This window comes from Camarhynchus parvulus, chromosome 12 (assembly GCF_901933205.1).
Source record: "Camarhynchus parvulus chromosome 12, STF_HiC, whole genome shotgun sequence".
Classification (NCBI taxonomy): Eukaryota; Metazoa; Chordata; class Aves; order Passeriformes; family Thraupidae; genus Camarhynchus; species Camarhynchus parvulus.
Window position 1 is genome coordinate 8,583,435 of NC_044582.1, and position 21,557 is coordinate 8,604,991.

The window sequence follows — 21,557 nt, forward strand, 5'->3', positions numbered from 1 at the left end:
CCTGGCCCCAGTGCTCATGGCACAGGCAGCAGCCATGGCAGCATTTGGTTTAACAGCTCTCACCTCAGCACCACTGGAGAAGACACAGCTGGGTTTACCTTGGCCAGAGCTTGAGCACAGCTGGTCCCAACCCCAGCACTACAGGGATTTCTGTGCTTGGCTTTGCTCCCTGCTCATCCACCACCCAGATGTCTCCAAAGGGGCTGCATCCAGCCAGGCAGCTTTTCCTGGGTGCTTCTTCTCTCTGGGTGACTGAAGAACAAAAAATCCTCCACAAAGCTTGGCCAACCCTCAAAGCCAGAGTTTTGAGTGAGTGTGCACAATAAAATGTGGCATCAAACACAGCTTGTGCTTTATACCTGCTCTGCACCCTGTCACAGACATCTTTTATGAAAAATCCTTTCTTTAGGATTTTTTCTCCTGAGAAGCTGAGAGGCCTCAGGAACAAAATGTAAACAATGATTATCTGCTGCTGTGGAATGCAACAGGTGCATCTGTGATTGGCCCATGTTGGTTGTTTCTAATTAATGGCCAATCACAGTCAGCTGGCTCGGACTCTCTGTCCGAGATAAAAGCCTTTGTTTTTCATTCTTTTTTTTTTCTATTCTTAGCTAGCCTTCTGATGAAATCCTTTATTCTATTCTTTTAGTATAGTTTTGATATAATATATACCATGAAATAATAAATCAAGCCTTCTGAAGCATAGAGTCAGATCCTTGTCTCTTCCCTCATCCTCGGACCCCTGGGAACACTGTCACACACCCCTTTACACTCTCATTTTGTGTTCCCTTTTCCCAGAGATGCTGTGAGGGCATCTGCTCGGCCGGGGCCAGCACGGGAGGTCATTGAATTCCACATGAGGTGTGTCAGACCTGGCACCAACAGCAGAGCCAGCCCCTGGCCCAGGGAGCCCTCAGCAGCTCTGGGCCAACAGGGAAATTGTGTTGTGCCCCTGGAGCTGCTGCTTTCAGCCCAGCTGGGAGATAAGAGCAGAGCAGAGCAGAGCAGAGTGCGGCCGCCCCGTGCAAAGTACAGGGTGGTGCAAGCCAGGCTGAGGCCAGGAGACACCTCCAGGGGGGCCACTGGAGCTGCTGGGGGACACGGCCATGCTCTTTGAGGACTACCTGCTGCAGGGTGAGTGAGCCCTCGCACTCTGGGGTGGGCACTGGCTCTGGGAAAGGGACAGAAGTGACTGGGGTGACCCCACATTCCATGGAAGGGATGGATTTCAGGAAGGGATGTGCCAACAGATGGTGCTTGGGGTCAGGTGGCAAGGTGAGTAAAAGGTTTTTTGCCATCCCTGCCTGACCTGAGGCTCAGGTGATGCCTGGGCAGTGCCTGGCCCCTTGAGATACCCCCCTGCACCCACTGGGCATGTGCTGTGGGGCTGAGCCCGGAGTTTGGGGTCCAGGGTAGAGACAGGGTAAGAGCAGCAGTGGGGAACAGCGGTCTTAGGAAGACCTGCCAGAGCTGGTGCATCCAAGTGGGACACTCCAGAGCAAGCAGCCTGAGTGACAACTGTTGTGCCCTGCCACTCCCAACTGCTCCTGGGACGCTGAGCCTGCGAGGATCTCCTCATTTCCCTGTTCTGCCCCTGTGTCTCCTCTGTCCTCCCCGAGACCCAGCGTGCCCCCATGCTTCAGCCCCCTCTGCCCCTAGTGCCCCCTCATCTCCCCAGCTCAGGGATCCCAGCGCCACCCCCATTACCAGTGGTGAGTGCCTCCGGCCCTTTGCTCTCCCGGCCCCAGTGTGCCGAGCAGTGTCCCGGTATCCCCAGGGCTGCCCCCGCAGTCCCGGTGTCCCCCGCAGTCCCGGGGTCCCTCCGGCGCTGACCCCAGCCCAGATCCCCGTCAGTCCCGCCCCCGCCCCGCCCTCCGCCAATCAGACCGCGCCGCTGCCGATTGGCCCCGCCCTCTCCCTGTCAGTCACGGCTCTGCGCCACGCCCTGTACACGTCCGGGGGGCGGTGCCACGCCTGCGCAGTGCGGCGGCCGTGGTGACAGTGACAGGCTGGCAGGAAAGGGCGGGGGCAGGAAGGGGCGGGGGCCGAGCCGGGACCGGGATCAGGACCAGGATCAGGATCGAAATCGGGACCGGGACCGGGACCGGGACCTAGGCTGGGACTGCCACTGCCACGGGACGGGAGGGCTGCAGCCACAGGCCGCTCGGTAGCACCATGCTGAAGAAGTTCGACAAGAAGGACGAGGAGTCGGGTGAGGGAAGGCCGGGGGCGCTGGGAGGGGAGAGACCCCTCTGTGGGCACGGAGGGGATCGGTGAGGGGGAGCCCTTCGTGGCTGCGGGGAGAGCTGTGAGGGAAGAGACCCCTCCTGTGGAAATGGGGGGATCTGTGAGGGACAGGGGGAGCTGGGAGGGGAGGCTTGGTGTCAGCTTGGCGGCGGGGGCTTGCTGGTGTGCATGGAACCAGTGGGGAGCACTGTGGGAGCACTATGGAACCACTATGGAACCACTGTGGGAGCTCTATGGAAGCACTATGGGGGCACTAGAGCAGTCTGCTGCCTCCTCCTCGCACCCGCAGCCAGAGACTAAACTGGTTGCATCGGCACAGCACACCGAGGTTACTGCCACATCAGCAGGTGCAGAGCCTGAGACTAAATACTGAGCACTTTAGCCCTGTTCACAGTTGCCCAGCTCTGGAACCAGGTGTTATAGCCAGATAGAATCCAGTTCATCGTTTCTGGCCCCATAATCACTGCTACTTTCAGTGGATCAGAAAATCTGAGACCCCCAACAAAACACGAAGTTTCATGCCTGACTTCAAAACTTTAGGCTGATTAGTAAGGGAGAGGTTGATATTTTATGCGGTGTGTAATTCAGGTGGAAGTGATGCATCATAAGACAGTGTTTTCTTTCATGGTTTAGCTTTGTGGTATCTTTTTCATCTTCCTGTGAAGCTTTCTACACATCTTGCTCTGCATAACAAATCAGTGTGTCCTGAAGCAAATTGATTCAGCTTACATCTTGGTGATTATTCTGTGTGACTGTGCTTTCTTTTTATCTTAATGGGCATTCAATGCTTTGCCCTTGTTTCCCTTTTCCAAGGCCTCCAGTGACATCCTGATAAGCAGAGAATTTAGTGACGCAGCTGTTGGAGGGGAATTGCTCTTGGCTTTAATTTTGGGGGCTGTTCTTCATTTGTACCTTGCCACACCCATCAAGGTATTGACATTACCTATGGCTGGGGCTGGCAGGAGATGCACGGATCCAGTTAATTGGCTTCTGTGTCTTTGCTTTCCATGGTTTTGCTAGCCTTGGATGACCTGCTCCCACTCCCTTTGACATGTTGTTTTGGCCACAAAATTATGTTTCTCTACAAATCATAATAAATTGTTGTTAGTTATCCAGTATTAGGAACTTTATGAACACACAACCTTTGCTCTGCCCTCCCTCTCCATGGAAGAAAACTGATGCAGGGTGCTGTGAGGACTAAGACCCCATGTACAATGTATTTCAGGATCCTTAGTGCTATGAAGGATAAAGAGGTGATGCAGTGTTGTTCATGGCTGATTTAAGGATTGTAGACATGCTGGACCATGGAAATACTGGGCTGCTGGGCAGGTTTTGTGGAACACATGAGCATATTTATCCTAGAACTGGTTCATACTCATACTAGAAACATTTTTGCTCTTTGCCCTTGTTTTGTTCTACCTCTTCTACCTCACATAAGTGTTTGTGTATTGTTCAGCCACCTGCTGCCTTTGCAAACTTCTCCTGAGCCAGAGGAGGGCATTTTATGAACCAGGAAGGAGCCAGAGTGCAGATGTGTTTGCTTTTGTATGTAAGGCTTACTCTAGAAAGGGCTCCTGGCACCAGCCTAGCATGCTTCAAGTTTGGGTCAGGTCAGATTTTGGCCCAGGAGATGTCCTCTCTAGTGGACCAGGCTTTGGAACAAGCACTAGAACAACCCTGGAAAAGGCTGCATTTTGTCCCAGGGCCAGGCTGAACATAGGTTCTAATTAAAACCTGCTTATCAATAACTAGCAGCTTTTGAAAAGCTGCAGCTCACAAATGCTTTGGAGGCAATCTAATAGAGACCATGCAGAATGATAGTGCTTTTCCCTCTGGTTATTTCATCCTTAATTGCTGGGGGATTCTAATTATTTAGTATAATTTACTTTGTTAAGTGGATCAACAAAAATTACTTTGTGTCCAGCCTATCTAGTCTGCTGTCTTGTTCCCTTAATTAGTGATAGAGCCAAAAATACTTTACTGGTGGATTTTTGTTTGGTTTATATGGGAGGGATAAAACACTCGTGACTCACCAGTCTGGCAAGCAGTACCTCTTTCTGTCTAAGCTTTTGTTCCTAGGCCTGTCCTATTGATGCTCCCACTGCCAGCGAGCTCCCAGGCCAGGGTGGAAATAGTCTTTGGGGATACAGTGGAGCACAGTTGTTTTACAGCTGATCAGTCTGCCTCAGCTCACAGTCAGTTACTTCTGGAGGGGATGGCAAATTGAAGAATGTCCATCTGCTCTGCCTTCCCTGCCTGCCATGAAGACATCCAATTAATATTACCTCAAAGAAGTTGCTCTCATTGCTTGGTGTTCATGAAAAAAAATCACCCCAAAATGCTCAGACTGCTTTTAAAGTATGGGCATGGTTAAAAAGTTGCTTTCCCATGACACTATGCTTGGAGAGACTTTTACTCTGTCTGTTTTGCAGGTGGGAATTCCAACCCATTCCAGCACCTGGAGAAGAGTGCAGTCTTGCAAGAGGTAAATCTCCAGACCATCTCCTCTGTGTACACCACTGGATAGAGTCTCTCCCTCTCTTGAGTAGGTCATTGGAGAACTTCAGCAAGGAAATGAGGGTTTGTTACAGTCCTGCTTGCTCTGAAAGCAATGGGCAACAGTTCTTCTTTTATTACTGGACAGATGAAGGGAGAAGGTTGAAATGGTCTCTGTAACAAATTAAAGACTGTGAACTATAAAATAGTAATAAAAGGAATAAAATTATCTGGGAAAGCTCACCCCAAACCAGGAAGAATGGGGAAGTGGCCTTGGACACCCCAAATGTCTTGTGGATGACAATATTAGTGAGAGGGGTATGAGTGGTTATTAAACAGTTTTATGAATTTTCTCTGAAGAAATGCCATTCTTTTCAAGAGCAGGTGAACATCTCAATCCCCAGCCCCTGTTGTTTCAGCATTCTCTGTTTGCTTGTGAGGCTGGGAATGGTGTTGGCCCCTGTGGCCTCAGTAAGCTCAAGTTCATCTGTTGGAAGAGTGTTTTAGCTAGCACACAGTGCAGGCCAGTGTGGGTGAAAGAGTGATGAGAATTTAGCCTTTAAACCTCTATTGCTCTTGGATTTGTAACCCCAGACTGCAAAACAGCTGTTTAAAGGGGTCCATGTTTAACAGGAATTAAAAGGAAATCTGATCCAAAGTCATTATGTGTCTTGCCATACGTCATTCACAATGTGTAGCTGGGACAGGCAGGACAATGTTTGCAAGGAGGGACAGTGTCAGTCCTTGTCTGTGCTTTGTTTCCAGGCTCGAGTGTTTAATGAGACTCCCATAAACCCACGAAAATGTGCTCATATCCTCACCAAGATCTTGTATCTCATAAACCAGGTAAGAGAGAGAAAATATACATCTGTACAGAGATGTGCATCAGGCCCAAAGCTGGCTGTGATAATTGGGATTTCCTTTCTTCTTTCCACACAACTAGGGGGAACACCTTGGCGTCATGGAAGCCACCGAATCCTTCTTTGCTATGACCAAGCTGTTTCAGTCCAATGATGTAAGTCTACCTTCGGTTTTCTGTATTTACCTGGTGGGACAAGTTGTCCCTTGACATACACATTTTATACAATCAGCTTTTCTCTCCTGTCTGAATCTACCTGATCTGAGTGAGAAGAGTAGGATGAAAGTTTAGAAATGGTGATCAGCTTCCTAGCCCTTCCCAGATCTTGTAGCAGCTTAACTGAAGTCTGCACTGCTCTTGAGGCAGAGATCCCTCTCTCTAAATTGCCATTTAACTCTGAGATTGTGGTAGGCAGGTGGATTTTCCTGTGCTTTGTGCCCAGCATTAAAATATCCTGCTGAGAGTCAACAGTTGTGTGTTTGGAGGAGGCTGAGAGTTAGTGCCTACTCACAGCAGTAGCACTGTCATTAGTTGCCCCCAAACTGCAAGGCTTTAAAATCATGAGACCAGTGCAGAAATCCCCAGACTCAAGAATAGAAATTGTTTGCTTTCTTGCTTTTGGAGCAACACAAGGCTTTCAACCACCAAACCATGAAATAGTTTCAAGGCTTTCTCCTTGTTCATATGAATGACAAGTGGAAGATGAAACTGTACATCCAGCTAAATCTGGTATCTCTATGGCCTCACCCTAAGACTGAGGGATTTAGAAGAGGAAGAGGTGTTTTGTTCATCAGTTTGGATTTTATTCATCTTTTACGCTCAGGGAATGACGCACTCTGAAGGTATCAAGTTCTTGTGATCTTGTGATCTTCATGATAAAATTATATAAGCAGGGAAAACTGAGATCCCTTCCTATCTGGGATCATCTCAGCTGATGTTCTTCTTGCTTATTTCCTTGCCAGCCAACTCTTCGTAGGATGTGTTACCTCACTATCAAAGAGATGTCTTCTATTGCAGAAGATGTGATCATTGTTACTAGCAGGTCAGTCACTTCACTTTTCTTGCTGTAATACTGACACGCTCTTCAATAATGTCTGTCCAGCTTCTTGAAGTAGTCCCTGAGCAGGGTGATGATAGGGAATGTCCTTGGTGAGGAAAAAGTTTTCCTTCATAAAAGCTCAATAAAATACAGACATTAAACTCATAGTGATAGATGCAGAATATGCTGTGTCCCCATACCCCATGCCCATGGATGTCTGGAGTCTCTCTTGGTTACATGATATGGTAGCACGGCTGGCTTTTCCCCTTTTGCAAAGGCTTTTCATTAACTCCTGTCTGAATGCCTTGAAATGTTCTGAAGAATTCTGGCATAAACCCCAAGGCTTTCAACAGGTAGACAAGGATGTACTTCTCCTGTAGCAGCACTGAATACGACTTCACCAGGGAACAAAATTCCCTCTGTGAGTCATTCCTGAATTGCTGATCATGTGTTCTGGTTTGAAAGCAAAACCAGTGAGAGACTCTAAGTCAGAAATACAATTTATTAGGACAAGGGAAAAAATCAAACACATACAATAATACAAAAGAAAAAAACCACTGACAGAGTCAGAATACAAGCTGACACCCCTGCTAGTTAGGGTGGTGGTAGCAGTCCAGATGAAATGGTCTTGTTGAAGTGGTGATCCTGTAGAAAAGATCTGGTAGCTCTTGTCCTCCGGAAATCAGTGGGTAAGGGCAGCTTGTTCTGTCCCAAAGCCCAGATTATATCCAGGTAGAGATGCTTAGCTCCTCTCCCCTGGGCAGAGCATCTCACAATGGGCTGATATCTGAGTCATGTCGTGGGTCCTTGATATCTCTGAGTCATTGGCAAGGCATTGATGGGCCCATTAACAGGAGATAAGGAAAAAACAATGGCCCTCCTGGTTTCAACAGCTCTTGAGGATGGGAATAGAATACATCTTTATATTGTAACCTAGGACCTCATGCCAGTTAAATGTCCTCTTGGGGAGTCAGGAGCAGGTCGGTATAGGGGCTGTAAAGGGCTGAGGCAGAAGCCAGTCTCAAGTGCTGCAATATGATGAATTCCTGGCCCTTCACAGATGGTCTCCCACTGACCTGAGTACTGATCTTTTCCTCCTGCCTTCCCACCCCAGTGGGATTTGCCTGAGACCTGCAGCTGCCTGCTTGGCATTCAGCCGTGATGCTGGCTGCCTGCTGCTCTGTGTGCACTGTGTGTGCACCTGAGAGCTGCTGGCTCAGGAGTGCCATATTGAGAGCTTCCTGTTTTCCCAGCTTAACCAAAGACATGACTGGGAAGGATGACAATTACCGAGGCCCTGCTGTGAGAGCGCTCTGTCAGATCACTGATGTAAGTGCTGCTTTTCCCGTGGGGCAGCTCTGTGCCCTTCACTTTTTCCTGCTTTATCCCATGCCTTTCACAGTCAGAAAGGCTTTCCCATATCAGTGTTGTTTCCCTCTCCCTGCAGAGTACCATGTTGCAGGCCATTGAGCGCTACATGAAGCAGGCGATTGTTGACAAAGTGCCAAGTGTGTCCAGCTCTGCTCTCGTGTCTTCCTTGGTATGTACTCCCTGCAGCACAGGCCTGAGGGACAATCAAGCAGGGAAGCAGTCATCTCTGGTGGGACTGGACATCTTGGGAATTTCAGGATTTTGTTGCTATTCGTGTCTTTGTGAACTGAGGGACTGGCGCTGACTTTGTTAGAGATCATCAACCTCCTGAGGCTGCAGCTGTTACGGCCAGATCTCTGCATGCTGATCCCTTGTTCTTCTATAAGTTGCTGCTGCCAGCACACTCATGGGGAAGGCTCATTGCTTCTTAATATAAGCTGAAATTCCCAAAGCTTACTCCATTCTTATCTAATGGGTTGTTATGGCTCCATCTCCTTCCAGCACTTGCTGAAGACCAGTTATGATGTGGTGAAGCGCTGGGTGAATGAGGCTCAGGAGGCAGCTTCCAGTGACAATATCATGGTGCAGGTAGGACACCCACCTCCAGCAGGGGAATAGCCACCAGCAGCTGGGCGTGGAGCAAATTGCTGGAGCTCAGCTAGGCACCACTGGGCGACAGAAGGGACAAAGGGGGAGAGAACCTACCGTGGGTTTGTGACATTCTCTTTCTCTGCACAGTACCACGCCCTGGGCCTGCTGTACCACGTGCGGAAGAACGACCGCCTGGCAGTCAACAAGATGCTCAGCAAGTTCACACGCCACGGCCTCAAGTCCCCATTTGCCTACTGCTTGATGATCCGAATAGCCAGCAAGCTGTTGGAGGAGGAGGCTGGCAGGTGAGCAGGCTCCTTTGCCCTGCTTGAAGGAACTTCCTGGCCCTGCTTCCATCTCCTCTTGCAGGCTCACTTGCCATCTCATTATTTCTGTCTTTGAAGAGCAGCATGCTCCTTCTACCCTCTTATTGCTGGATAAAAGCAGAGAAATTATAGGAAGTCTTCCTGGTTGTTTTGAGATGGTTTCTGTGAGTCTTGCTTGTACATCAAATACTATCTTGTCTCTCTGGACTGTTTGCACAGCTGTTCTTTGTTTTGCTTCATTTTCTCTGTCTTCTGTAATTGTTTATTCTTCTGTAATTGTTTATCTAGCATGTATGCAGTGTGGCTTCCTGGTGGATAAGAGTTGTGGTGTGTACAGTCATTTCCTACTGTGTGAGAGTTGAGGGGGATTCCCTTTAGGCTGTAAGGCAGAGGGTATCTTCTCAGAAGGCAGCCTGACTGTCAAGCATGCTGGAAGTACAGTATAATGACCACTGCAACATCTGGGGACAAAGTGGGTTTATGGCTGCTTTTACCTTTCCATGGGCTGTGGGACCTGCCCATTTCTGCTGCTGAATTCTTAACTTCTGTTAGTACCTTTGCTTTAATTCAGTGTCGTCGGTTATTTTTGTCCCTTAGCCGCGATAGCCCTCTGTTTGATTTCATTGAGAGCTGCCTGAGAAACAAGCATGAGATGGTGGTGTATGAAGCTGCATCTGCCATTGTTAACCTGCCCAACTGCACTGCCAAGGAGTTGGCTCCAGCTGTCTCAGGTAAGTGTGGTGCTCATGGTCATGGCGAGGGAATTATGAGCTTCCAGTGGTGACCCTGCTGATTGGCCCCAGAAACAAGGGCCTTGTGTAGTGTCAGGCTTTTTATGCTGCTCTATCCTTTGTTGCTTTATGCTGCTGGTGAGAGCCTGTGATGTGTGGGAGTAGCTTTGTTCTTGTAGAGGTATTTCCTGGTGTGTTCAAGTGTGGGCTCCTTCATGGGTCAGTTCTGGGAAAGGAGCAGGGCTTGCATGAAATAGAGAACAGCAGTTGAAATTAACTTAATAGGAAAGATGACAAGGTGATGAATTTGGCTTTCACAAGGAGCAGAGGATAGCAGCACTGTGGAAGAAGAGGGAGGTAGGTAAGAGTTAGTTGTCAGCAGGGGTGTGACAAAGGCAAAGGGAACAAGAAGAAGGAGGAATCTGTTAAAGGTACAATTGCTTCTTAAGCATTTTTCTAGTTACATTATGCTTGCAACTGTCTCTTCACTGAAATTCTTGCTTTAGGTATGAAATGCTCTCAATAATAGAGTGCCTAAACATCTGCCTGTGTTGGTTTTCCTACCTTGCAGTTCTGCAGCTGTTCTGCAGCTCCCCGAAAGCAGCACTAAGATACGCAGCTGTCCGTACCCTCAACAAGGTAGGAGCCAGTCTCTTGGGAGCTCCAGTAGTGTCTCGTGTGCAGGGAGGTGAGGACTGCAGAAGGCAGTCAGATTATGTGATGATTTTGTGTGAATAACCTCTGTCTTGTGCTACAGCCTTGTGTTTCATTGCTTTCCGTCTGGAATAAAATCTCAAAGAACACTCTACAGAAAAAAAAAACAACCTGATAATTTCCATTGGTCTCTTAGAATGTCACTGGTCTTAGCGTTACCACTTTCCCTTCTGAGCTTCCCATGGTGTAAAACAGAGGTCAAACCTTGATGATGCTTCTTGCCTGCTCTGTGGTAGTCTTTGCTGCAGCTTTTCTCTTCTCCTTATAAACACTATAAAAGAAAAAGAGAATGGCAGTGTCTGGTAACTGCTGTGCTTCTGCCTACAGAGCTGTTTTGCACAGCTAGTCTGGCTACATTTTTTTTGGGAATTCATAGCTTTCTTTTCTTACTATATAGAGCAAAATCAGAGAGTTAAAAATAATAAAAGACTGTTTATTGCTACTGCTTTTCTTCCAGCAAGTGGTGCAGTTCTGCAGGAAACAAGAGCTGGTTACCTTAACTCCAGATTAGCTGTTTGTCTGAAATGTCCCTCGTGTGCAGTCTATACCACTTATTTCTATGGGAGGGAGTGAGTTTTGCTGGGTTTTGCCAGCTGTGTCTTTTGCATCTCTTGAGGGATTTTCATTCTTCCTTGGCTGCTGCAGGTGGCCATGAAGCACCCATCTGCTGTGACTGCCTGTAACCTGGACCTGGAGAACCTTGTGACAGACTCCAACCGCAGCATTGCCACCCTGGCCATCACCACACTGCTGAAAACCGGCAGTGAGAGCAGCATTGACCGGCTCATGAAGCAGATCTCCTCTTTCATGTCAGAAATCTCAGATGAGTTCAAAGTAAGGAAGTGGAAGGAGGAGGGACACCCAGATTCCTGAAGAAACCTCATGGTCTTTGTCCATGTTTGTGTGTGTGCTCTAAACCTGCATGGAGCTGCTTCCAGAAGCAGCAGAATATTTGCAGGGAGGAGAAAGTATTTGAGGCTGCCTGCCTAAGCCATGCCTCAGTCCTACATCTCCAAAATCACATGCTCTCTCCTGGGGAGATGCCTTCTGAGAATCAAATCTCCTTCTTCTTTCCAGTGGGTGTGGGCTTTCTTTAGGGGCTGGCCAGGGCATAAAGATCTGTGTCCTCCAATTTTTAAGATTTTACCTTCTGGAACTGCATTTGTTGAATAAATAAAGACAAAAATGTGATTTCCAGCCTAGGGAGGCCAGCAGAAAATTGATACAATTCAGCTATTTTTTCCTGCAGGGTGAAACAGAATTGATTTTACTTGCCCCCTTTTCCTGCAGGTGGTAGTGGTGCAGGCCATCAATGCTCTGTGTCAGAAATACCCTCGCAAGCACGCCGTCCTCATGAACTTCCTCTTCACTATGCTTCGGGAGGAGGTGAGTGTGCAGGACAGCTGTGTCTGCCTTACTTGTGTGCATGAGCAGTGCTCCCTATGAGTGTCAAGCTTTTACTGATAAGGCTGTGCAGTGAAAGCCTCTCTCTAAAAGGCTTGCAGTCTAACTGCAGAAATGCCCAGCTGTGCACAATAGTTATAAGCATACTGCCAGGCATATTTTTAGTGTGGTTTTCATTGTGTGATTTTTTTTTAATGGGGGTTTATTAACTCTCAAAGCAAATGCAAGCAACAGCAGATCTGTTGGCAGTCCATGTGTGTTTCACATTTGAACCAGCTTTCTTTATACTTTGACAGCAAATTCCAAGAAGTTTTGTCTTGTACACAAAGATTCAATAACAACCTATTTATTGATGACACAGGACCACTTTTGTTCTGGTGTCTGTGCTCTGGCAGTGAAGGGATCACGAGTTCCTATAACCATTCTCTGCATTCAGCCAGACAAAAATCATAGAAAGACAGCTTTACAGAGGTTTCCTGAGGCTGTTTCTAAATGATCCAACATGGCTGCAGCACAGCTGGCACCACTGCTTGCTCTGACATCACTTCCTGCCAATTACAGCCTCTCTGTTGGGAACAAAGTGGAGCATCTCATTTTGCTCCTGTGAAAAATGGACCATTCTCCTTTCCCATATTTTCTGTGGGTGGATGGTATAATTTTGAATGTGGTTTTGTACTTCAAAGCATTCTGTTTTAAAGCTTTTTTAATCTGAAGTACCTCCAGAAGGATCCAAATGCCCAGCACTGTGCATGTAATTGGCAGAGGGTAGTGTGCAGTTTAATCCCCCAGTGTGTATTGAGGACATCAGTAAATAATGTCTGAAGATTGTCAAGCATTACTGGCATGTTAGGTCGTGGCTGTACCTGGGGAGGTATTGATTGCCTATCATCCCACACTAATGGAGCTATTTGCTGTGTCCTGCTGTGGCAGATATGATCCTTCATACATTTCTCTTGTGATTCATCCTCAGATGTCTGGTGCTAAAGGGGAGAGGGTTGGGTTTTTTCTCCTTCCATATGGCTGGTTTTAAGCACTAATTCTAGCAGCAGAGGATTTTGATGGAGATAAAAACCCTTCAGCCAGATGAATCCTTTTACTCTTGGGTTAGGACTCTGTTTTTTGGGTTTTTTTCTCCAGTACAGCCATTCTGAGGGAAGCTGGCAAGAGAGCTGGAATATTAGCTGGCCCTCTGGGTGTAAAGAGGGTCAAAAGTGAGGGCAGAATTACTGCCCTCCTCTTTTCAAGCACACATTAAAAAGCACTGAGTGTGAGTGACCTTTCAAAGGAATGTTTCTCCTGTCTGGCTAGCTCAGAGTCTCTAAAATACTTTGATGTTTCCAGCTGAGCAGTTCCCTTTTGCTCCTCAGGGTGGCTTTGAATACAAGAGAGCCATCGTGGACTGCATCATCAGCATTATTGAGGAGAACTCAGAGAGCAAAGAGACAGGCCTGTCTCACCTCTGTGAATTCATTGAGGACTGCGAGTTCACTGTGCTGGCCACTCGTATCCTCCACCTCCTGGGGCAGGAAGGGCCCAAAACCAACAACCCCTCCAAATATATTCGCTTCATCTACAACAGGGTTGTTCTGGAGCATGAAGAAGTCCGGGCAGGTAAGTGACAGACCTGGAAAGTTCTCTGCCCTTGCACAGATCTTCAGGGAGCCATAGTGTATGAATGGCTCTGCTTTTGAGGGTTGTGATTTGCTCTAGGCCTGAGCAGATTGTTTTATACAGCAAAGATCCTGCAGTAGTATTGATGGAAGAGGCAGCCCATGGCTGAGAAGGAATATGCACTGGTTCTGAAACTAGACAGAAGTTTGCAGGCACTTTACTTCACCTCTGCTTCTTTCTAGTCGCAGTTTTACTAATGTACATAGTTTACTAGTGTAGCATCTCTGACATGATCAAGGCCAAGAAATAGAGGAAACTTCAGCTGATTCCTTTGTTTTCTAATTCAGTTTCCATTACTTTTGCTACAGGTGCTGTAAGTGCCCTTGCCAAGTTTGGAGCTCAGAATGAGGAGATGTTACCCAGTATCTTGGTGTTACTGAGAAGGTCAGTTGGGCCTCAGAGTTTTTCAACATCCTGGGTGAAATACCCTGTTTGCTTGAGAGCTTGTCTAGTCTCTTCTACCTGTGGGTCTGAGAAGGTGCAGGGGGTACCTGTGGTCCTGTGATAGGATCACCAGTGCATTCAGCACCACAAAGTGGACAGAAGCCATGCGTGGCAGATTACTGCTTTTCTAATATAATTACTAGGAGATTGCTGGATCTGGCCCTGTGATGTTTCTTAGTGATGTGGATTCTGAAGAAAGTTTTCCACTTTCCCCTCAGATGTGTGATGGATGATGACAATGAAGTGAGAGACAGAGCCACCTTCTACCTGAATGTTCTGGAGCAGAAGCAGAAGGCCCTCAATGCTGGCTACATCCTGAATGGTATTGCAGGAAGGCCTTAAAACAAGTCTGCACCTCTTTCCTGGTCTAACACGAGTTAAGCTAAAGACCTGGCATTGTTGTGGTTTCAGTGACCTGTCCTTTCTGTCCCCAGGGTTGACGGTGTCCATCCCTGGCCTGGAGAGGGCTCTGCATCAATACACCCTGGAGCCCTCTGAGAAACCCTTTGACTTGAAATCTGTTCCTTTGGCAACAGCTCCTATCATCGAGCAAAGAGCAGGTGAGGAATCAGGTCCCCTGAATGCTAGTGATTCCCTGCATTGGGCTTGCTGAGAACTGCTGGGCTCCCTCCTATTTGAATTTTGTGAGATTGCATCTCCTGGAAAGACTAAGGCCTGCAAATCTGGTTGCTCTCACATTAATGTTTCAGTTTAGTCCAACTGCTAATAATAGTAGTAGCTGGCAATCCTCACTGGAGCTGCTGCAGTTCTAAAGCTGCTTAGGAAGCCGAGTACAGGTGTCTAGTCTAAATCAAATGAGAAATGAGCTCCCTTGCTTTCTGTAGTCAAATTCCTCTCCAGACATTGATCTGTTTTCTGATTTAGTAATTTCTTACTCTTTTCCTTCAATTCTTTTGGGTTTGTTTTTGTTTGATTGTTTTCTTTTTCATTTGCAGAAAATGCCCCTGTTGCTGTAGTGAAACAGCCAGAGAAAGTGGCAGCAACACGGCAAGAAATATTCCAAGGTAAGTTGATGCAAGGCCTCTGCTCTGTCCACGTGTGAGAACTCTGTAGCCACCTCTTGCTGAGCCTGCCTTAGCCCCTCTGGCTTCTTCTTACCTTCTTACAGGGAGTGACATGAGCTCCCAGCTTAAGGTCAGCTGTTCACTCCTGGAGGGTGGGGGTGCCTGCAGTCCTCTTTTTCTGTCTTGCAGTAGTCATGAGCAATGGATGACTCTTTTTCATTTTAAAAGTCTCTAGGGAATGTTTATGAGTATTTGATGGATAGTTGCTCACTGTAGCAGCTTCTGGCAGCTGAAACAAGGGGTTTGAAACTGCTTACACCTCCTTGTGTCTTGAGGAAGGCAGTAATTTGTTTCCTCTATTTCAGAGCAACTGGGGGCCATCCCAGAGTTTCGGGGGCTGGGCCCACTGTTCAAGTCTTCCCCAGAGCCTGTGGCCCTGACAGAGCTGGAGACAGAGTATGTGGTTCGTTGCACGAAGCACACCTTTGTCAACCACATGGTGTTCCAGGTGGGTAGCTCTGGGGTGTGCTGCTGAGGACTCTCAGAAGATAAGCTCCTGACTGGCAAAAGCTTTGTTGTGAAGACATCTCTCAGGGATATAACAGAATGCCTGAGTTGAAAGTGACTTTAAAGATAATCTAGTGTCAACCCCCCTGCCATGGACAGGGACACCTTACACTGGACCAGGTTTCTCAGAACTCCATTCAGCCTGGCCTTGAACACTTCCAGAGATGCAGCACCCACAGTCTGTGTTCAAAGCACAACACTGCAATGAGTAGTCCTTAGTTTCTTATCCATGGTAGCAGAGCCCCAAAGAAAATGAGTAAGGGTGGGGGTGTGTGTCTGAGCAACGCTTACAGGTACAGTCAAATCCAACAAGCACTAGGTGGGGCTGTTCTCACTCAGGAGTTGGCAGGGGGATCTGTGTTCTTTCTTCAGAGTCCCCAAGCCTATGGTTTGGGCATGAAAGAGTGAAGCTTACTACATCTGAGAAGCTGAAAAGGGTACCCAAGAAAGGGATCCAGTGGGGGAGAGCTCTTTATCTGCTATGTTTTGTTTTAGTCTGTAGCACAGGTGCTTTCTTCTGTACATCCTGGCTTTGGCTGTACCACACTGCTGCTAAATGTGAGATGTTAGGATTGATGTGCCAGTCCCCTTGCCTGGGCTTCAGAGAGTCTGAGGCACAGTGAGTCCTTTGCTAGCTTGTGAGCAGCAGTGTTTTGTCCTTAGCCAGCTCCTTCCTCAAAGCTCAGAACTGCTTACACTGCCCTCACAGGGCTTGACCTTTGTTTCTATTGTCCATCCACCAGATGCAATTGTGTGAGCTTAAAAGATTTGGCATTGCAGCTGGAACAAAGTCTAATCAGCAAGTTTAGACTTGCTGAAAACTTCAGGCTTGCTGAAACTTGCTCAGGCTGTACCTTGTTCAAGCCATGCCAACAATCATCTTTCCATCTGCTGTGAAGGCACCGTGTCCCTGTAGCTTCAAGTGGGATGACATGGGCAACACAGTACTTGCATTTCTGTAGAGCAAAGAATTAATCCAGGAATTACTGGTAATTGAATGAAAAAATTCCATACTAACTGGTGGAACTGAAACAGGCAGAATCCGACACATCCCTGCCCTCACTGAATGTGTGATCCTGCCAGAGTTGCAGAGGGCAGGCCTTGGATTGGTGTGTGCTGGTTCATTTTAAGTCTTGTTTCCTTAAAAAAAAAAGCTTGCTGGAGCACTGGACTCCCCAGCAGGGTTTTATTTTCTCCCCTAAAGTATTTACATGAGCACTCTTTAGTCAAGTTACTCTGTCATGAGCCAGCTGATAGTGAGGTGCACCATGGAAGCACAGAGAGCTGGGGGTTCACGGGCTGACACCAGGCCCCCTGTGCCTCAGCTGAGGCTGCTCTGCAAGTAGTGAGCAGCTTCAAGCTGTTGCTGCTTTCCCCTTTCCTGTTTAGTTTGACTGCACCAACACCCTGAATGATCAGATCCTGGAGAATGTCACAGTGCAGATGGAACCAACAGAGGGGTATGAGGTCGTTGGCTATGTACCTGCCAAAGCCCTGGTGTACAACCAGCCAGGTACCTGCTACACGCTGGTGGCACTGTCTGAAGAGGATCCAACAGCAGGTAAACAGTCTGCACTCTTTTCTCCTGTATTGTTTATCCTCACACATTCTACCTTACATCCCAGCCAGATATTTATAGCCTGTGTATGGGTGCAGCCCTGAGTGATGCTGAGTGTGACTTGTCTTTGCTGTTTTAGGGGCTGTCAAGTCTTCCTTCTCCTCTGCTGGTTCCCTTGTGCTGTAGTACTGCCAAGTTGGGCTGTGAGACCTGGCAGATGAGTTGTCTTTTGTGCACCCTGGCATGTCCTTCATCCTTTGTGTTAGACATGGGGAGGCTGATGCTTGTAAAATGCTGAGAGTGCCCAGATGCTCTGAGTAGCAAAGGGGTATTTCAGACAAACCGCTAGAATTTATGGGATGTCTGTTTGAATTGAACATCTCCCTCCCTGTTTGCCACTGTCCAGAACATGAATCAGGCTTTACCTGTGCTTTGGTCTCCCTGGTTTGTGCTCTGGAACTGCTCTGTTCTGTTGCTGCTGTTCACTCAGCAGTACCCATCTTCTAGGGATTAGTCATCACTTCTTCTCCCAGCTGAGTGGTATTAATGAGTTGCAGCATTGCAGTGCAAGGGGCTTTCATTTCAGAGGCACAGGAAATGATCCCTGTATGTGGATCTTGCCTCTTCACAAGGTGCTGATGGGACATGTTTAGTTAGTATTCCCAACACAATGTCAGGTTCATAAGTAATAGCACTTGATCTGAGGATTATAGTCCTGTACAAGCATCATGAGCCTGTCTTTATCACTGTTTGCTTAACATTATAAATAAATAGCTTGTCCTTGAGAGACAGAAACTGTTGGAGCGCTCTCTCTAGGTCAGAGGCTAAGCCTGTGCTGCTGACAGTGACAGGGAGAGCCTGGCTGCCCCAAACCTCCCAGCCTCATTCTACCTTAGGGGAGTGATGTGGTGGTAATGTGAGCTTTGCCTTTGCTTTCTTGTCTCCAGTGGCCTGCACGTTCAGCTGCATGATGAAGTTCACTGTCAAGGACTGTGATCCCAACACGGGCGAGACGGACGACGAGGGTTATGAGGATGAGTATGTGGTAAGAAGCTGGGCATGTACCTGATCCTGGAAACTGCTGTCATTTTGTGGGGTTTTGCAATCTGAACTCTGATCCCTGCAAGCAATGATGTGATCACCATCACCAAAGTGGGCAGCATCATGTAGAGGGAGCTCTTGCTGTTTCTGATGCAGAGGGGAGTTTGCAGAGCTCGCTTTGCCTCATTTGGAGTATTCTCCTGTTGCACTGTAGATGGACACCTGACTGTGCAGGATATGGATGTTTTGGGAGGCCATGGTGCATCCTCCAAGTTTGGCTGACTGCCCTATGGGCTCCAGCAATGCACACTCAGGGTTATGGAGACAGAGGGCTATCCAGCATCTTTTGTTCTCACAAGTTGTTCCTGTGGTGGCACAGTTAATTGTCTAGAGGCTTGCCTGGCACAGGGAAGTTGCCATCCTTGTTCTTATTCTGAGGAAGGTGGAGCTCTTCCCTCCCCAGCACTGAGACTGCTGAAAGCAGTGCTGCTGCAGAAGCATCTCTCTTCCTTGAAGAGGGAGGGATGTTGCTCACAGCCTCAGCTTGGCCTGTTAGCTCCAGAGACTGTTTTCTGTGCGTTCCATGTCGCTGCTGTGAATCTGATTAGAGGCCCTGCTGTGCAGTGAGTCACTGTCTTCCCAGAAAGAGTGGGGAGAGGTTTTCACAATGGAACAAACAAGGTTAACACTTCTTTCAGCCTCCTACCAGTCACCAAGGCAATTGAGTGATACTTAAACTCTTCCATGTGTTTTAACTAGAATCAGGAGGAAATTCTTTTCTGTGGCAGTTGTTGGAATTAATGCAGGCTGGTGTCCTTCAGGGCATTGCCTGTCCTTCATTACACACTCTGGAGAGACAAGCCTGGTTCTGCCTTGCACAGGTGCAGTCACAGCAGCTGCTCAGCTACCCTGGTGCCAGTGTTAGGTGATGGCACACATCTGACAGTGTCTCACTGTACCAGCCTACAAAATGATAAGCCAGAAAGGCAAAACACAAGCTTACATGCATTTCAGGGAAACAAATGCTCAAGCAGCTATTTATAAGCTTTTGTTTTTCCCTCTGTTTTGGCCATTTGTCCAGTGCTTTGATCTCTGTCAGACCAAGAGCTGGGACATGGTTCGTAAGCCCTGGAAATGGCATCACTGTGCCTTTCTCACGCCTAGCAGTTGCTCAGTAGCAAACCAGAAATGGAAGTGGAGGCAGTCTCCTGCATTCACCTGATCTTAAGGGATCCAGTCTAAAGTTCACTCTGAGGATAACAGGGTTAAGAACAACCATGTTTCACTTGAACCTCTTCTACCACCAGCTTGAAGACCTGGAGGTCACAGTGGCTGATCACATCCAGCGAGTTTTGAAGCCAAACTTTGGAGCAGCCTGGGATGAAGTGGGTGATGAGTTTGAAAAGGAAGAAACCTTTACCTTATCTGCTATTAAAACCCTTGAAGGTAAGGAAGGGTGTGTGAGCACAGCAGAGCTCTTATTTTCCCTCTTGCAGGCAGAGTCCAGAGGCCCAGTCTGGCTCACTTTAGATCTGTCACAGAAAGGCTAATGGGGCAAAACCCTTCACAAGCTTTACACCACAGCTGTTAAATAAGGAGCTACAGTTACTGTCATGATGAGTTAGTTCAGGTTTCAAAAAAACTAGTGAGTATTTTGTGACCAGTAGAGACCAGGCTGGATTGTGGAGGCAAGAGAATAGCTTGCTTTGCTCTTGTACTTAACCCTTCCAAGCAGACAGACCATAATTTAGTTATGATCTCCCACCATTCCTCTTGAGACCAGTAATAAAAAATGAAAACATCAGAAGACATGAGGCTGGTGAGCAGGCTAGTGGAGTAAACCCTCTTCTCTTTCATCGTGTATCAGAGTCCTTCTGTTTTACTCACAAGCCTGTGAAAACTCAGTTCTTTTGATGCCTTATAGAGTGTCCTTGTCCTGTAGCCATTTCTGTGCTCCCTTGAACAGCCCCCTGGGGTTTGAAATACTCTTCCTGAGGCCTTTTCATATTTCTCCTGAAGACCTGTGTCTCCTGCAAGACATCTCCTCCCTTTTCAAGTCTCCAGAGAAGTCAGCAGGCTGACAGGGCTGTGCAGTAAGTGCAGCCAGCTGCATTCTCCTTCTGCCCTTGTCTGACTGACTCCCCCTCTTCTTTCTGTTGCACATTTGCTACATCAGATAACAGAGCTCTCCCATGGTGGTGAGGGTTTTTGTGTTGTCTTTGTAGTCCTTGTGGCCTCCAAAACCACGATTCTGACCAGTGGTGTGTGTCCCTCAGGACAAGGAACATGAACTCTAACATGTAGGGAGAGTCACTTTTAGGTGCTCTTTATGTGCCCCTTTAAGAGATCTGTGACACGGAGCCCATTTTATTGCTTTTTTCTAACAGAGGCAGTGAGCAATATTGTGAAGTTCCTGGGGATGCAGCCCTGTGAGCGGTCAGATAAAGTGCCAGATAACAAGAACTCTCACACACTGTACCTGGCAGGTGAGCTGTGGGTTGAGGTTCTGCTTGAGGAGCAGCTCTGGGAGGTTGCACAGAGCTGCCTGTTTAAAATCAGGGCAGGAGTTCCTGATGGAGTTCACTGTGCTCTGGGTTGGATTTTGAGGTTTGTTCCTGCCGTGATTTCTGTCTCTGCAGTGCAGAGCAACTGTCTTGGGATCAGGGAGGGGCTGTGGTGGAGGGGATGTTGGGATCACCCCAGGCTCAGCTGGGTGGAATTTGCTGCCTTTGTGATCTGTGGCATCCTGCTTTGGAGTGAGCCTGGTTTGGGAAAGACAGCAGCCTTACCCAGCAGAACAGATGAGTACCAGAGCTCTTAGACAATCCTGGATCTCTTCTCACCTGGAGTTTATTTTACACTTTGGTTTCATGAGTTTTACAGTAGCAGGAGTCCCAGGTATGTTACAACGAATGGGAACTGAGCTGTTTTAGGGTCTCTCCTGGCCCAGTACTAGGACTTGCCAGATTTTGCAGTAGTGTTCATCTTCAGACTTGCAGGGGAAAGCAGCCTGCAGCGTGCTCACCGCTTCCTCCCGCTGTCCTCTGCAGGTGTGTTCCGGGGTGGCCATGACCTCCTGGTGCGGTCTCGCCTTGTTCTCACTGACACAGTGACCATGCAGGTCACGGCCCGCAGTGCGGAGGAGCTCCCTGTGGATGTGATCATGGCCTCCGTCGGATAAACCCCCTTCCCAGGACTGTCTCTGAGCCCCCACCGGCAGCAGAATAAGGATCACGGTCACTACAGCAGCTTTTGTGTTCTCTGCAGTACAGCCGTACTTGGGGCTTTGTCTATAAAATCACCATGTTTTTAATCTCTGGCTACGCCGCGCTCTGTCCCCGCGTCGCAGCCGCCGCTCCCTGTGCTCCTCCCGCTGTGGTTCCAATAAAGCAGTGTTGTGGCTCTTCCTGGCTGTGTCGGGGGCGGGACCGGCGTTTCGGCGGCGGGGGCCGGCCCTGTCCCCGGCCGCGGCC

The 21,557-nt window shown here is 48.1% G+C and overlaps 1 protein-coding gene across 1 annotated transcript; it reads left to right on the plus strand.

Moving 5' to 3' along the window:
* Window positions 1–1,984: 1,984 nt before the first annotated feature.
* COPG1 (coatomer protein complex subunit gamma 1) lies at window positions 1,985–21,484 on the plus strand. Its single transcript, XM_030956734.1, has 24 exons — window positions 1,985–2,212; window positions 4,680–4,732; window positions 5,509–5,589; window positions 5,687–5,758; window positions 6,565–6,644; window positions 7,895–7,970; window positions 8,089–8,181; window positions 8,514–8,600; window positions 8,751–8,908; window positions 9,527–9,660; window positions 10,232–10,299; window positions 11,020–11,208; window positions 11,665–11,760; window positions 13,146–13,389; window positions 13,758–13,833; window positions 14,112–14,215; window positions 14,328–14,453; window positions 14,850–14,918; window positions 15,284–15,426; window positions 16,875–17,046; window positions 17,991–18,088; window positions 19,392–19,530; window positions 20,472–20,570; window positions 21,135–21,484. Exons 1-24 carry the CDS (start codon window positions 2,176–2,178, stop codon window positions 21,263–21,265), a joined length of 2,625 nt encoding a protein of 874 aa, XP_030812594.1. The 5' UTR covers window positions 1,985–2,175; the 3' UTR covers window positions 21,266–21,484.
* Window positions 21,485–21,557: the final 73 nt, after the last annotated feature.

Excerpts from the sequence above, each read along its gene's own strand:
- COPG1 (XM_030956734.1), top strand. The coding sequence starts at position 2,176 with ATGCTGAAGAAGTTCGACAAGAAGGACGAGGAGTCGG. Across the intron at positions 7,971-8,088 it reads CGCTCTGTCAGATCACTGAT|AGTACCATGTTGCAGGCCAT; the intron begins GTAAGTGCTGCT and ends CTCTCCCTGCAG. Across the intron at positions 15,427-16,874 it reads TCAACCACATGGTGTTCCAG|TTTGACTGCACCAACACCCT; the intron begins GTGGGTAGCTCT and ends TTTCCTGTTTAG.